Source organism: Thermobia domestica, chromosome 9 (genome assembly GCF_964235325.1).
Source record: "Thermobia domestica chromosome 9, izTheDome1.hap1.1, whole genome shotgun sequence".
NCBI lineage: Eukaryota > Metazoa > Arthropoda > Insecta > Zygentoma > Lepismatidae > Thermobia > Thermobia domestica.
The window spans coordinates 130,284,019-130,301,849 of NC_137462.1; the positions used below are offsets into that span (position 1 = coordinate 130,284,019).

Sequence of the window (17,831 nt, forward strand, 5' to 3'; positions counted from 1 at the left end):
TCTTTATATAATTGAAGGTTGGCAAAGTAACTGAAAGACGTTTGGATTTATTACTTCCAAACTTTGAGATTCTCAAGTCTAGTGTGTAATATGCAATTCATTTCATTTATGCTTTCTCTTTCTATGTTTTAAAACTATGTCCAATTTTGGTTAGTTGATTTGGTCTTTTGTGTCCCCTTCAACACCGAGGCTATATGAGACGATGGCCTACAACTTCATGTAGAATTCGAACCACATGATTTTCCATTGAGAAATCTATCAGGGTCTCCAGCGCCGAAGACACGTACGCTAACCATATAGTCAAATGGAAGCTAAATGTTTAATCTAACCAGGAAAGTGTCCCAGCTTAATATGGGTCTCACATAATCTGAAAACAGGTTTAGATGGTTCTTCAGAGGGTAAAATATATTCCAGAGTTGTAGGTGTCAATGAGCATAACTAATTAAGTTATGTTACAATAAAGATTTAAGGGAAGTGAACCCATATAATAGTAAAAGTTTAAGATAAATTCAAAGAACTTCAAACAACCTACGTAAAACAGCTTGAATTTGTGAAATGTTGGAGGTTAAAATGAATGTTAATAACAATAATAATGAAAAGAAGAATAAACCATTAACCATTTGCGTTCCAGGTGTCATTTTCCTATATGTGTGCTGTAATATCATGCTTTCTTTTACTGTTTAAAGATTGTCTAAACCGTATAGGCCATAGTTATTGTTCATGCGCGAAGGAAGCACCCACATTGCTGATTTTTTTAAAAAAAATATTTGCATTGTGGAACATTTGGACTGAAAAGGGGAAAAAATTGATGTTCTAAAGGGATTTTATGCTGCTTCAGGTTGGCAGCACTGACCGGAGATCAAAAACAAAGTTTTTCCATTTTTTTCATTTTCCGATCTCGAAATATGATCTCGAATTTGCTAATTGTTTGTAATCAAAACAAACACATGTGTGTGGTAATTGAATGCTCCCTTGGGCCTCTCATCTACTGAGACAAAACTTTTCTTAATTTCTTTTTTTCTTTTCTCTTTTTTTTTTTTTTTTTTTGCTTTTCTGTCAGTAAGGTACTGTTATCTAAGGAGAACAGTAGAACTAACTCGTGCCTTGCAACCACTAAAAAATTTCATCATCTCCGGGATTAATACGACCTTAAATAAAGGATCCGTTTTCATGACATCGCCATGGATGTCACTGGTATTTTTCAACAGAGTATTTTATGACATCCATATAGACGTCAGTGGTACGCAAGGGGTTAATAGAATTACAGTAGCAATTACTTAAACAATTACCTTTGATGAAGAAAATAAAGTTACACGACGAGAGACTGAATCCGGACCTTTTGCTTGGCAGTCTAATATGATACCACTACGCTACAAGTAGTTGGAGGATGACATTCGAAAACTTGTTGTACGATACGATAAGTGCCTTAATATTGGTGGTAACTATGTAGAAAAGTAGATTAAGGTACAGGCTTTCATATAACAATAAAATAATTAACGATATATATAAAGTTGTTCCTTCTACTTCAAAATGGTACTTATTTAAGAAAACACGCATGGGAGAACCGAGAGCATCTCCATGTCCTACTGTTTGGGAGCAAGAGATTGCCCCAGGACGAGTAATCATTCTGGATTTGTGGAAAGTTCATCGTGGTTGAAACAACAATCATTCCAGAAGAAGATCAGGACAGTACTAGGTTTCCATTCTTCAGATATGTGTTAACATATGTGCGTCAGTGTCGCCCAGAAGGTTGATATTGCCGACAGCATTTCTTCACATGCATGGGGAATATTCCGAACGACAGGCAAAGTTGTGCGAAGGAAATTTGGTGGTCAACCACGGTCAGCTACACTGTGTAACAGGCAAGAAAGAAGCGACGACAAACAGCCAGTCCAATTGCAAACACAGTTAACAGGATTGCGAGACACCCAACTTCACACTTCACAATGGCATATAGACTGCAGGGAGTTGGCCTATTTGACCGACAACCATTACATTGTCTTTCGTTGCCAATCTCGAGTTGGCGGTACCGTTTGTGGTGATGCTAAAACCATCGAGACTGAACCAAAGAGAAATGAGTCGGATTCTTCTCTCATATTAGGGTAGATTTAGTCTGAGTAGTGGTTCTGAACGTATACTTATCCAGCGAGAGGTGGAAACACGCAATGAGTCCAGGAACATTTTCGAAAGTGATTGTTTCGGTGGGTTAAATGTACTTGTGTGGGAGGCATAATGTATGGACACCATGCTCGAAAGTTTTCAACGCACGAAACTCACTTGTCAACGTTATTGTGACACTGTACTCGTTCCCTACATGTGTAGGTGCAATCGGCCCGAACTTCATCTGAATAGATGAAAAGAGTGATATCTATTAATCAATACATATATAAAAATGTATGTGTGGGTTCCAGGTTAACCTGGAACACTTAGATAAATTTCAATCATACTTGGAACACATATGACTTACAATCTAAAAAGAATATTTAGGAGCGTGGGAAGGGTTGACGTGCAAAAATAATCGATAACAATCGATATTATTTCCGAATCCTTAGTTTTTGGTGGAAGAGTTGCTGAGAGGAATAGCGAACTTCTGATACCGTTTAGGTCCAACATGTGTTCCCATTAGGACTCCTACGGAGAGGGAAGAAATGAAATGTAGAAACGACCTTAATTAGTGCCGAATCTATATATTTTTAGGGTTCGCTAAGGTGATTTGTGAACCCGAATGGTATTTAAGCACAAGTTTTATCATGAAGAGGCCCAGAAATCTTCGTTATTTATTTATCTAACATCTTTCTTTACTTTCAAATATTTACCATAAACCTAATTTCCCCGTGCGAAGCATGGTCATTTCAGATGATCTATTATATCAAAACAAAACAGATTTTGTTAGTCATCGAATCATGGAAAAACGGCTGAATTTCTTAAAATTATTTTTATATAGTTATCACCTACCTCGAATTGGGTTTTAATCGTGTTACTTTGATTAAAATGCATATTCTAACGGGCAGGAAGAAGTCATAATCTATTCGGAAAGTATCTCAGTAACTACTGAACATGAAACTTGGTATTTAACTTCTCACTAAAATTACACAGAAACATATTCCAGCGCGTTTTTTCTTTAAATTTTAAGGCGTAGGGGGCTGCAATTTATGTATACATAAAAACTATGTATATATGTGTGTGTTCCGGCATAATTCTGGAACATCAGAAGCAATTTCAATCAAAATTGGTACGCATATTACTTACAACCTAGAAAAAAATACTGTGAGGATAAGATCCCAAGCAGTCCTAGAGGGTTGAGGGAGGGGGTATTATATAAAAAATGATCGAAAAGGTTCGAATCCGTAATTTTTGAAATCTCTAAGCTTATTGATGACAGTCTTGATGACTTTTAAGCTCAAGTTTGGTCGAAAGAGTAAGACATCCCTAGGGGTGGGACTGGTATGATTTAAAAATAATAGAAAATGACTGATATTAGTGTTGGAGTCAATAGTTTCATATTCATTGAGTTGACTAGTGACACTACCAATACCGTCTAATTCCAAGTTCAGTCCCTATCGATGTGGGAGGAGGTGAGAACAGGTGAAAAATGAAATGTCCAAAGTGACTGGGATTAGTGTCTAATTCATATTTTACAGGATCACTAAGTTGCTAGCTAAACCACCATATCACCAATAACACTTTCTGTGAGTGATGAAGTGGCTTAAAAAATCACACAGGACGTTCAGCAATATCCAAGCAATGTCTTCACTGTTTTCTTTCACGAATATTCTCGATTTGCCAGAGCAGATCCACTTTTGTTTATCTAAAGTGACAATCCGACGTAAGAAAATTTCCCGGTTATACAGAGAATTGCATATCTTTAGATGACGATTCTTATTGTTTGTTGGTCGATGTGAACTCATTCAGATCCGAATATGATGTTGTCGGTTTCCATGGAGCTCATTTTGCAATACTGTGTCACTACAAAGAAATTTGATAAACCAACGATGAATGATGTATTTATTCGCCATTTCTAGCCCAAGTACACTAGATGTCTTTTCTCTTTTTCGAACTTACTGTGGAGAATGTCACAGTTCCAGTTTGTAAAGAAATAATTGTGTATTCTCGTTTGTTCACTTTTGTAAGACTCTGTTCAACAACGCACTACCTCCTGACTAGTAACCTATGTAAGATTTTCTTGCGGAGAGGTGCAGATAAAATGTTCGATTTAACATATGTACTACTACTACTACTACTACTACTACTACTACTACTACTACTACTACTAATAATAATAATAATAATAATAATAATAATATAGGAAAGTATAACATATTTAGGTAATATTTATACTTCTAAGTCTTCCTAACAGAAAATTGATTGAAATTTATTAACTAATTAAAATAATTCTTTCTAAAATTTAGAAATGTTATGCATAAAATATCACCTGCATTTTAATGAACAAATTTGTGAAATATTTATCAAGATCAATCTCACAGTTAAGAGAGCAAATTACCAATACACTCGAATGTGAAAAACATCCCCAACAATAACAATAACATTGAAAATATTCTACAATGTTGAGACGAATTTAATCCAAAATTTCTAAAGTAATCACGAATATCGTCATTTGTTGAGATATTTACTCGTGTAGAAAATAAAATATTTCTATTTTTCTCAAAAAGTAAATAGGTTCGTCAATTGGAACCGATACTTTTAATTTAAGGTTTTAAAAAAAATAGCTATAAACTTCGAATTAATAAGCTCTTATTCATTATATTAGATTGGTGGTTCAGAAAGAGAGAGAGAGAGTCAAGTCAAATGGCAAGTCATGGCAAGTCAAAATTACGTCACCATTCAAATGTCATAAATATTTATTAAAGATACATCAAACATGTACTATAACGATTTTTTTTATCATGCATTGTCTTCTTTTGTTTCTTTCTTCAACTTACTTCACCTCAATTTTATTGTTTTCATAGATCAGCTTCTATTGTTTATTCCTTCAATTTTACTCACTATTTATTTCTTCTTGTTTTTGTAGGCTAGACATCGGATGGCCGATTAACACTGGAGAAAAAAAGAGCTGTAGCAAGCTTGATAGAAGTACATGATTCGCTGACTACTTCGTCGAATGTTCCAACAGTGATTCATACGTCACCCACCAAAAAGCTCGCATCATTTATCAAAAGATTGTGGAAACTGAATCGGTAGAGAACAACTATCGACAAAATCCAGGTCACTCAAGATCAGGAAGATGTGATTTGAGTATTTTTGTGTAACAAGTCTCATTGCAGAGTCATTCGAAATTAACTAGACCAATGATTCTCAAAGTGGGGTTCGCGGACCCCTGAGGGCTAGTGGGACCTAGCCAGGGGATCCGCGACGCCTAAAAATTGAAATGTGTTGTAATAAAATGGAACTCACAGCTGTTATGCAAAAAATATTTTTAAGAGTAAGAAGCAGTAGCTGAGAGTAGTGCGAGTACAAAACATAAACTATTCATCATTTCCAGTGCTCAAGGATTTCAATGATTTACCAGGTGAAAAGCTCTCTGCTGAAATACACAAAACACTTGTAGGACACTTGAGAGCACTAACACAGAACAAGAACACCTATTGGAAAGATCCTGTTATACTTGATGAAAAAAAAAAAGTTTTCAAAGTAAATGAGCTTTGTAGCTTTTGGTTCCGTGTGCGTTGTGAGTATGAAGAGTTGACTAAGAAGACATTGCAACATTTGATGCCTTTTCCTACCACGTACTTATGTGAACAGACCTTTTCTGCTCTTTGCAACATTAAAATCTTAAAGCGAAATCGTCTTAACGTGGAATCGGACCTCAGATTAATGGTGACAAAACTTATTCCAGAGTTCAGTGCTTTTATGGAAAAAAACACAAAGAATTTCATTTCTCACATTAGTGACCCCACATCTGAGAACATTGTTTATCAAGTGCGTTTCTTTTAGGGAAAAAAAACCACACACTTTGATTTCCAGTCTTGAAAGTTACTGCATTTTCAATTGAAATTTCGTTCATTAGCAAACAATCATGTATCTTTAGAATAAATTACTTATTGCATTATATTTCTAGATCTTTTTCTTGTCAGTGGTAATTCTAATTAGTATAATTTTTAATACCATGTGAAATTTCCGATAGCATTGCAAGGGGGTCCGCAGGTCACTTTCCGAATTAACAGGGGGTCCGCGTTATCGGAAAGTTTGAGAATCACTGAACTAGACGGTTCGGTCTTGAAATAAGAATTCCCCAAAAGACGATCTGACGTATCTTGAAACAGACCTTGAAACACCTTATGCCACATTTAAGTCGTTCAAGCTTTAACAATGGCACAAAACGTGTTACAATGTTATGCTGTCAGATTTTAGCTGAAATTCAGAATATCCAAGAACAATTTTGAATGTAATGCCATTCAGCAATGAAATCACTTTTCACAAAGTGGACTCGTCAAAACGTAACAATTTTCTGGGACATTGGAAATCTTAAGAGTCATTGGAAGCATGAACATGACTTTCCAAAGTTGAATGTTGTGCGCTGGACCGCTTCAGGGTAATTGGACCCTTCCTATCTGATACCTCCATAGTGAGGTATCAAATGGTTATATAATTTCGACGAATATATAAAACTTTACATCAAAGTCAGAAATTTCGGGGATGTCCGTACTCCCAGAATCCCCTTAGGTAGATCCTTACTTTTTTTTTTTGACTCATCTCCTCCTTCAGTAGATCCCTGCTTTCTTGATCCACCTTCCTCTTCGGTAGATCCTTGCTTTCTTGACTATGTGGATACCCCAGTCTGCTTGCTGGACATGCACAGAGTTTGTGAAGTTGGGTGCGTGACTTTAGTGTTGCTGAGGTAAGTTACCTACCGAACTTCAAAGTGGACATTGTATTCGCAGCAAATAGTTTGGCTTGACATGATACTTCAACGGTTTTAAGTTTGACTTATTCTACATTTCGTAATGGATTATGCTATGAACATTAACGAACATAAGGAAACAAAAGTGAGAAAATTTTAACGAATTTGTTTACACTCTAACGCTGATGGTCAAGTTCTGTTTCTGTAGTTTTCGATTTATTACAAAATACTGAAATTAAGTCACGCATAACTGTAATTTCATCACCGGTTTTGTGTCAGAATACTTCAGTCCGAGATCCTTAAAAGTTAAGGAATAATTTATTACCTTTTCTTCTTTAATTTTAAATTGAATATAGGCCTATCACAGGCTATTAGAAATTTTGACTGAATTGCTTCAACTTTCAATACACGCCAAAAATCATTATTTGGCCGTATGAGATTCATGCAACAGTTTCCGTTGTGCTAGAAACGTTTCCCTTATAAATTTAATATATATAATTTCAGCACAATCCCTGAATTAAAGTGATTTTCATGTCGTCGCATAGTTGCCGCATTTGTTTTTGATGTTATCCTATTTTTCGATCTTCATTAAAGGTATCGATACAATTTTACGTGTCAATCTATCATATTAGAACAACTGAGAAACTACTTCAATCAAGAGTTAGTTCCAGCCTCGAAACGGAGGTTGAGATTGTTGTTTTGACCACACATCGTCCAATTAATGTTAGTTTACCATCCATAGTCTTTCGTAGGCAGAACGCCAGATGAAGTACTACCTATACTATATAAATCAAGTTATAAATGCAGAAATTTAATTTCTCGTATTAAAACGTAGTGTTATCAGTGCTAAATACAATTGAGAATTACTTTATTTGAAACTATTAGTGAAATGTTAAGTTTTGGTATATAACATGTAAAATTCCTGTAGACGATTTTGATTATAGGTCTATTCATTTGATGAAAACTTACTCACCACTAAACCGTCTTCTTTGCCTTTTTCGAAAGAAATGGACCATGTAAAGAGTAGTAGTGTAATATTATTCATACACACACACACACACACACACAAAAAATACACAATTATCACAAATGAAGAGTACACGGAAAGAAGGGTCTAATCGACATTTTCCATTTTTGTTAGGAGAAGCAATTTAAAATGTTGATGAGCGCCTTCTTTCCTTGTATAGTCGTTTTTCGTGGCTAAGCGGTTAGCGTACGCGCCTTTGACGTGGGAGACCCGGGTTCGATTCCCGGCGGGAGCTCATGTGGTTCGGATTTCACTTTAATCGGTAGGTACCGTCTCATATAGCCTTACTGCTGAAAGGGAACTCAAAATCAACTCAATTCAGAGTAGTGAAAAAAAATAATTATAGATACAGCAGCGTGTATAAAGGACAACTAAAATTCGACCGAAAAGAATTTGTCCAACAGCAGCTATCATTTCTAGTTTATGTCAGGAGAAGTGAGCTTACAAGTAAGGGACCATATGGTTGTCGCGCAAATCAGATGCAGACATACGCCATCTGATTGAGCATGAAAAGATATGGAGAACACAGAAATTTAAGGTGCTAAGGGCCATAGGGAGCGGAGCGAGGAAAGAGGAAACATTGAATGTCGGCAAAATTGAAGAAAGTCAGAAATGTCGGGAAAAGTTAATTTCGTGCAAACAGGGACAGAAAGTCAACCAAAAGAAAGAAACTAAACATAACAAGGGCATCAAGGACGAAGAAAGACCATAATCAGGGTTGCCATCCGGACCGCAGTGTTGCCAGCTCTGCATAACATTGATATGGAAGATATAGCACAGTATAGCAATTCATGCACAAGGAAAAATATTAGTAACACAAAAGACAATTGAAAAGACTCTGTGCACGTAAGTAAAATGGTTTAAGGTAGTCGAGTGTGAATAATGTACATGAGGGAGGACAAATATAGACATGAAAGTGAAGGGGGTATACATGATAACACAGAAAGGAAAGTGTTTGGGAGCATCGTTCCATGATGATGATGATGATCGTTCATCACAGATACATTAGTGTTCTCCAGTATTGATGTGTGGCAACGTGAGAACTTTCTCCGCCTTCAGTCATTTGTTCATTACCAATTTTCCTCTAGGCGATTCCAAAAGATGATACGCTTTGCGTTTTTCAAATCTGGCTACTCCAATGAACATCCTGGACAGTTTGAAACACCTTCCGCATATTGCTTTGAAAAAGGACTCACAGAGGAATGGTGCAGAGACGCGTGTGACCAGCTTGCTTTCATCCACTGTGCTCACTGCGAGAAATGTTTGTGTGTTGACCACGCATTCATTCGTGATCTTCACGTCAACTGCAATTAAACTACAAATGGTGCATGCTGTTCTCTATTTTCCTCCATTTGTATTCACGCGGGCGTAATATTCACTCACGACTACGTTAAACCTTTTTACGCACGTGTACAGAGTCTTTTCAATTGTCTTTTGTGCTACTAATATTTTTCCTTGTGCATGAATTGCTATACTGTGCTATATCTTCCATATCAATGTTATGCAGAGCTGGCAACACTGCGGTCCGGATGGCAACCCTGATTATGATCTTGCTTCGTCCTTGATGCCCTTGTTATGTTTAGTTTCTTTCTTTTGGTTGACTTTCTTTCCCTGTTTGCAAGAAATTAACTTTTCCCGACATTCCTGACTTTCTCCAATTTTGCCGACATCCAATGTTTCCCCTTTCCTTGCTCCGCTCCCTATGGCCCTTAGCACCTTAAATTTCTGTGTTCTCCATATCTTTTCATGCTCAATCAGATGGCGTATGTCTGCATCTGATTTGCGCGACAACCATATGGTCCCTTACTTGTTAGTTTTTGCAGTATTGTTAACGTATTATGTATTTAAATTATTTGAACTAAACTGTTATATATCCACCTTAGACACATTCTTATGTGTAACTCATCCTACCGTGAAAAACACCGATACGCCTAAATCACACATTCCAGATTTCTCAAAGAAAAATTGCATGGTCTCCGTAAACCATACTGAAGTGAAACATGAATCAATTCGTTTCGGTTACTTTTGATAAATAAGTCCAAATAGGTAAACCACATATCCAGTATGTTATCCTAGACAAATAACTTATGTCATACTGTAAACTTGTTAATGAAACATTTATTTATGTGATACGAAAAGGAAGGAGAGTATAGGTACGTAAGTACCCATCTAATATTCTTATACTTCAGAGTTTTCTCACTTCTAAGTAAGACAGGTAATAGAGGATATAAGATTGAATAGGATGCCAAAATTTTGGAAACGGTTGAGTGTATACCTATCGAAAATTCTAGCAATACATCATTAAACACGAAAGAAAATATGGTTGAACTAGTTTTGAGGAAAAGGCAATATTCAATTTTCTTACCTTCTGAACAACATTTTTTTTTTTTTTTTTTTTAGCTAGACCTTCCCGTTGGTCTAGTGGCCAGAGCACGCGCTTTAGGTGCACTGGGTACCGGTTTCGATTCTCGGCGGAAGAAAATTAAACGCATTACGATGATTCAAATTAGATCTTGCGCTGTAGATCCATTTACCATGTAGCCTTGATGATAAAAAGGGACGCTAAACTTCAGCGAAGCAACAGATTTTAGTTAAAATTCGAAGTATCGGTTTAAAGAGGTTTTACTGTATCGGAGGAGGAAATATCTGCAAAATCAAATATTATGTAAGGAATTTCTTTTAGAAACAGGAAGTGACAACGGGAGTGCATTTTGGATAACATAATTGCTCTAATAAACCGTGTACACAGCTGAAGAAAGCCCTTCTACATCGAAATAGACCTCCCAAATACAAAACATTTACTTCGTTGTCATAATGTACTATAGATTGCGTAAATCAAATATGTGAATTATAAGCTATCACCCAGATTACTTAGTATTTATTCCAAGAATTCCGACTCTGAAAATGAAAGTAAAGTGAAATTCGTCGTGATCATCTCTGTCCGTAACACTCCCATCTTTCTCTTTTTAACTTCATTTTAGTTACAATAATGTTATGTATATATTGTTTCTTTTTATTTTTCTTTTAATTAAGCCATCATCGTGGGGGAGAAAATGTCTTCGTTTTTAGATCACGTTTTTCGATAAGGAAGTGCTTAATAGTTATTTAAGACAAACTAAGCAATATGTCTTACTTCAAGGGCGTTTTCCAAATTATAAAAGTCTATATAAAAATCCGTTATTGTAATATTGTCTTCAGTTTGATGTTCGTTCGGAGACTGGAGTGAAAATGCAAACATCTGCCGTAATGAGGAATCTGGTAAGCATAAGTACACACTACTAACTGCCAAGATATAGCTATTTCTTTTGTTAGGTACAAAAGTCGAATCTTTGAACACAAGAGTCTTTAGTTGAATGTTGTTCATTCTAGGTTTTGAACTTCTTTGCCTTAATTTTAAAAAAATAAAATTTGACCAAATCAAATTTTAATAAATAATACTATTAGTGTTTCGGTAATCTATAATTCCCTTCATCAGACACATCATTTAACACTGGGCGCATTACTAGTGTGGAGCCAAAACGGATGCTCCACCATTTTAGATGGAAAATAATCTTTTCCAGTAACTCTTCTACCTTTCCATTTTGGTGGAATAGTGGACAACATCGTGTCTGTGGGTATTCTCGGGATACTCTCGTTTCCTCCCATATTCTCATTCCACCAATTATTTAATCATTATTCACTTGCCTTAATCATCGTCTTCTTTAGCCAAAAATGGTGGGACATTAAACTGAAAAAAATAATTTCATTTCATTTTTTCTTTCCATTTTTCGTATTTTAACTCATAACGAAGATAGTCCATGACCTCGGTTCTTTTGTTACACCCGGTATAATGAAAATGAACGTTCTCAACTTTATATCGGGTTTCTTTGCTTCAATTGAAGCAAAAGTTAATTCTGCCTGTGTTCCCTATTTCACTCTATGTGCGTTATACTATTATTTAAATGCCAAATATATTATTTTGCCCAGTGATGTATTTAGGGAGGGCGGCTATCGGGCTCAAGTCCCCCCCCCCAAATAAATTTGTTACATGCAAAACTTCATTAATATTTGTTGGCACCCAAAAGGAAAAATAGCCCATTCCGAAATAAACTTCTAAATATGCCACTGCTATAATTGCCTATTCTTCTTAGTTTTCTTCAGAATTAGGACTTCATTGGGATACCTACATGGATTTTGTTGTTGTTGGTGGTGGTGGTGAGTTGGAATTAGAGTCTCTTTTCAGCTCTTAAGGCTATATGAGACGTGAAGACGTGAACCTATATTGAATTTAAGCAGGAAACTGAATCATCTTTATGCGCTCAAATTTCAAGGCTATCCTATCGAATTCTGGACTCCGTACACTAGAAGCGTACGCTTAGTAATTAGGGCAACGGCGAGGGCTACATAGATTTTATTATTTCAAAAAAGTGTTTTATGTCTGTTTCAAGATTTTTTTTAAATAACAGAAACTAACAGACCTATGTCCAAGTAAAATTTATCACAAAGAGCAGACTGTCCAATTCCAGTTATTGATTAGTATAGGTAAGACGAATTGTTGAAATAAATTAAATACAATTCTCTTCATTTCAAATTAGCTAATAGTTTCTTTCTTCTGCCTGTTGTGTGAACTATTGAAAAATTTGACATTACTGTGATAAAGTACTGTAAACAATTTATTTATTAGTGTACGTGAAAAGAATTTAAAGCGTGTTTCCTTTTAAACTACTGCTATGTATATCCTCTATAAACAATCTTCAGGCATGTTTCTAAATCGTACGAACACAATTTATGACTTTTTATATGTCACTGATTGTTTTTATTTCGGTTTAGATGTTAATGCATATTTCTTTTTGAATGAAAAGTGTCGATTTTCCATGTTCTTAACGTCTAACCATCCGATATATAAAAATTATAATGTAAATTTAGAAAGAAGAAGAAAAGGGGAAAATAGGGAAAACACATTAATGATCTGACTGAAAATCTGCTGTGAGAAGAGGGCTTACTAGATGTTAAATCATGGAGAGAGTATCCCTCTCTATTTGCTGCCGTGTTCTTACGAGTATGTATATCAATTACGGACGTTCATTGATACTAAGGTTGCATTCTCAGTGTAGAAATTAAAATATTTTGGTTTGTGCTGGAAAGAGGTTAACACTATCTTATTAGTTGCTTTGTCCGTCTAACTGGTTTCTACATTCGTCTCCATCCAACATTTCAAACTCCTTTCTTCGTAAGAACGAATGTCGGCTCTTCTAGACACAAAGTTCTTTACTACTATTTTTCATAACACTATTTTCACAGTGTATTTTCTTCCTTCTAAGTGATTGGATATTCCTATCCCTGCGTTTATTTCTTCTTTACTTCTTTACTAAAGTACAACAAGATACTTAAGACTAGCATCTCCGAAATGTTGTACTTCTTTATAGTCGCTCTCACGGCTTTCATCTTTTTAATATTTTATTTTCATTCCATATTTTGTTTCCCCTCCCCCCCAAAAAAAAATCCAAAAAATTTAAATTTCGTAAATTGCTTAATTTTCAATATTCAAATGTTGAATATATTAAGTGGAAACAAAAAGAGCAATATCATTTCTAAATCAAATGCATTTAATCCTTCTACCTGGTGACACGGTGGCATTAGTTGAGTGGTCTCTGGCGTTCGGCTTCGGATCATGAAGCTCAATCCATTGGAAGTTCGAGTCTTCTAAAGAGCATGCTTGGAACTTTGCCTTGGATATGTTCATGTTGGTCTCCCTCTCCACTTTCGTAAGGATTAAAACCCTATTACGGGAACTCTGGTACACATTAAACTGAGGAATGATCGCTTAATTTTTCTCTTTTACTTTAAATTTTTTTAGTGGTACAGCGTTTACATCTGATACCTGGATTCCCTGGTTCGATCCCCGAGCAGATAGGTTTGTGACGAACAACATCGTGTACGTGTTTTTTTATAAGGACACTCCCATTTCTTTTCTAACTGATAAATACTATACTTAGAAGGGGTTTCGTTTTCTTTTTCCATAAGTAAAAGATAAAGAGAACATTCTGTTCCTCACACGGGATCGGCCTAGTAGCATCGTTTCAAGATTTTGCTCTGGACAGACAAGGTTTTTCACCGACATAAAGGTTTTACGTTCTTTATTAGCATACAATTGATAAAAAAAATATATGTATTATTCAAATGCAGCGGGGAAGAGTCAATTCTCCCGCTATTTTTTTCGAGACGTTCTTGGACAGGTCATATAACAGCAAGTGCTTGATTTTGAGGTAAGGTTCTACACCTCTCTTGAAGCTTATTCGTACACTTCATACTAGCGATGAGTAGTCAAAATCACGCTGCGACACCTTTGTGGGAAAGTTTCTCCAGAAAACCTCACTGAAAGTTTCTCTAGAAAACCTCACTAAAAGTTTCTCCAGAAAACCTCTGAAAGTTTCACTGGAAAACCTCACTGAAAGTGTCTCCAGAAAACCTCACTGAAAGTTTCTCTAGGAAACCTCACTAAAAGTTTCTCCAGAAAACCTCTGAAAGTTTCACTAGAAAACCTCACTGAAAGTGTCTCCAGAAAACCTCACTGAAAGTTTCTCCAGAAAACCTCACTGAAAGTTTCTCTAGAAAACCTCACTGAAAGTTTCTCCAGAAAACCTTACTGAAAGTTCCAATAGAGACCAATTTCACAGAGGCTAAGTACCCTAAGTCACAATCAAACGAAGATTAAATGAGAAATAGTTCCCGCGGCCACCGAGTATCGATCCCATATTATTTTATCTTTATATTTCTTTTATATATATATATATATATATATATATATATAAATTTTTCAATGTTTCGATGCTTCTCTCTAGAAATAAGACCATATTCTATATAATATTTAGTCTATAGCAACTTCCTAGATACTAACATCTTTAGTTCAGTCTTACATAATTGCCTAGGATCAAACTATGATCCGAATCACAAAATAACCTTTAGGTCAACCTTCTCTAGTAAAAAAAGAGGAAAAAAATGGATGCTTATAATATGTTAATTTTTAAGTAAATTAGGTTCACCAAAACATTTTTTTTAAATATATTTATTCTGTTTCTTGGTCTGCCTGTTCTGAAGACACTCAATGGTGAATCTAGAAAGTAAAGATTGGGGGGCCAGTCAGAATCCAGACCATGGTAGGTATAATTTCTTATCACGAGTTTACAATTTTTCAGGTCCTGCAGAAGTTTCCAACTTAAGTCTCCGATGGATATTATGGCTAGACTGGACTTTGACATTGGGGACCTCAAGTATTGGTTTACAAATTGCATAACAGAAAAACTGCAGCTGAAACCGTATCTAATGTGTAAAAAATTTCAATAAAAAATAGAACCAACTAGTACTATAAACTTTAAAAAGTATAATAATAATAATAATAGATCAATTATTTTTGTGACTCAAAAAAGGGGGGCTAGGCACCCCGGCCCCGGGATAGATCCACCACTGGAGACCCTATCAAGAACTATTTGTTGAATCACCATCCGTTTTTGGCCATGATATAGAAGGTCAAAAAATAAGAATTAAGTTGGTTGATGGAAGTGATCCATCCAGTTGATCTCAAGAAATAATAGACAATCAAAAATGATTCATGATATATTCTTATGGGAAAAAGTATGGATATTATCCTCGATTGATAATGTGCCCACAGTGCTGTTGAAGTTCGTCAGTATAATCGTCAGAATACAAAATAATAATCTGTCTCTTCAAATGAAAAATTAATGATTTTCTACTCAACAACAGGATACAAAAAAAAAAAAAAAAAAAAAAAAAAACAGTCTGAGAAAATGAAAACTTAATGATTTTCTACTCGACAATAGGATACAAAATAATAACAGTCTGAGGAAATGAAAAATTAATGATTTTCTACTCAGCAACAGGATACAAAATAATAATCAGTCTGAGAAAATGAAAACTTAATGATTTTCTACTCGACAATAGGATACAAAATAATAACAGTCTGAAGAAATGAAAAATTAATGATTTTCTACTCAGCAACAGGATACAAAATAATAATCAGTCTGAGAAAATGAAAACTTAATGATTTTCTACTCGACAACAGGATACAAAATAATAATCAGTCTGAGAAAATGAAAAATTAATGATTTTCTACTCGACAATAGGATACAAAATAATAATCAGTCTGAGGAAATGAAAAATTAATGATTTTCTACTCAACAACAGGATACAAAATAATAATCAGTCTGAGAAAATGAAAAATTAATGATTTTCTACTCGACAATAGGATACAAAATAATAATCAGTCTGAGGAAATGAAAAATTAATGATTTTCTACTCAACAACAGGATACAAAATAACAATCAGTCTGAGGAGAGGAAATGAAAAATTAATGATTTCCTCAAATAAATGATTTGTAAAATTAATGATTTTCAAATATTCATTCATTTTATTAAAGCTTCTGAGTTTGGAATGAGGGGTGAGAGAAAATACAAAAATTCAAACTTTAATTTTTACATTGTGTATACTGTAACAAACCAAACTTCTTCACTGTGATACCGTTGCTTATTATATTTGTACTCTAGTAGACATTAAGAATTGATGATTTATATGAGGCGCCTTGTATCAAAATTTGCCACACCCATTTTGCTTAGTTTCGAGTAATCTCGCAAAACGTGCAGTGAAGCTTCATATACACGAGTACAAGGTCCCATATTTTGAACTATTTTTTTAGCATGAAATATTAAGCTTTTAAACAAAATTTTGTTTCCATGGAATTTCTTTAGATCAAATACATAACAAGCGATATATAACTCAATTTCGGCAAAAAAAAAAAAAAAAAAATACTGATATTAGGCGCCTTATATGTAACTTATACCTACTTTGTATACCACCTTTATAGAATTATCTTCTTATTAGTAAGTTTTGATTTTTAAAGTTCTTTATTTATATGGTTTTGCTTTGTTCTGCAGGTGACCGTCTTTCTGTTCGGGACTGTTGCACTTGCGAAAGATGAGAACACTACAACAGCCACATTAGATAAGCAAAAAAGAGGGACATTAGGTTTAGAATATGTAGTAGGAGGTTCAGACGTCTCTGTACCAGGGCCATGGTTTAGTCCTTCGACACCAGTAATACCACGACCATGGGCATACGATCCAGTAGGAGCCATTCCTCCACCTCCACCAGTTCCTCCAGTCTACCTTAACCTTGCAGCGGGACCGGAATTCGAAATTGCCCAAAAAGATGCTGCAGCTCTTGCAGCTAAAGAAGCAGCACGTTTAGCCCAACAAAGAGTTATTGCAGCCAAAAATGCTGCATTATTAGCTCAGCGGCAAGTAACTGAAGCTAAAGAAGCTGCTTTAGCCGCACAACGTGCAGCTGTGTCCCGTGAGGCAGAAGCAGCGATTCAAAGAGCAAACGCTGCTAGAACAGCTGCTGTAATCGCCCAAAAGATAGCAGCCGCTAGAGAGCAAGCTATATTAGCTCAACGTGCAGCTGTACAACGAGAAGCAACAATAGCTGCTCAGCGACTACTTGCTGAGAAGGAAGCTGCTGCTCAACGTATTGCAGCGGCGAAAGAAGCTGCAGCAACAGCACAACGTATTGCTGCTGCGAGAGAAGCGGCTGCAGCAGTTCAACAGGCAGCTGCCGCAAGAGAAGCTTCTATAGCAGCAGCAACTCGTATTGCAGGGCTTTTACCTCCGCCTACGCCAGCCTATGGACCGAAGAAATATTTGCTGAAATGATAAAGGTAAGGAACTTGTCATATTTCTCAAATTGATATAAATATAAACCGAAATCAAACTTTAATGTAACATATCACGTAGTTCATTAATATACAGTAATTGAATATTGTCCTGGTTTAAACTTTATGATTGTAAATGTAAACATTTGAACGAATTTATCTTTCATTATTATCAAGAGCATTGACTTATTTTAAATGTCCTTTCCATATAACAGTTAAATCATAAAACAATTGCCTAACAA

At 35.5% G+C, this 17,831-nt stretch overlaps 1 protein-coding gene across 1 annotated transcript; it reads left to right on the forward strand.

Annotated features, from left to right (window-relative positions):
• Positions 1–1,725: 1,725 nt before the first annotated feature.
• LOC145661021 (uncharacterized) lies at positions 1,726–17,590 on the forward strand. The gene is made up of 3 exons (XM_081726457.1): positions 1,726–2,031; positions 11,085–11,144; positions 16,814–17,590. The coding sequence occupies exons 1-3, from the start codon at positions 1,726–1,728 to the stop codon at positions 17,588–17,590; spliced, it is 1,143 nt and encodes a 380-aa protein (XP_081582583.1).
• The last annotated feature ends 241 nt before the right edge of the window (positions 17,591–17,831 follow it).

What these genes read in the sequence shown, in the direction of transcription:
- LOC145661021 (XM_081726457.1), top strand. Translation starts at nt 1,726, where the DNA reads ATGTGCGTCAGTGTCGCCCAGAAGGTTGATATTGCCGACAGCATTTCT. An exon ending in AATCTCGAGTTGGCGGTACC is followed by an intron (nt 2,032 to 11,084) that starts GTTTGTGGTGAT and finishes TATTGTCTTCAG; the next exon opens with TTTGATGTTCGTTCGGAGAC. An exon ending in CTGCCGTAATGAGGAATCTG is followed by an intron (nt 11,145 to 16,813) that starts GTAAGCATAAGT and finishes TTTGTTCTGCAG; the next exon opens with GTGACCGTCTTTCTGTTCGG.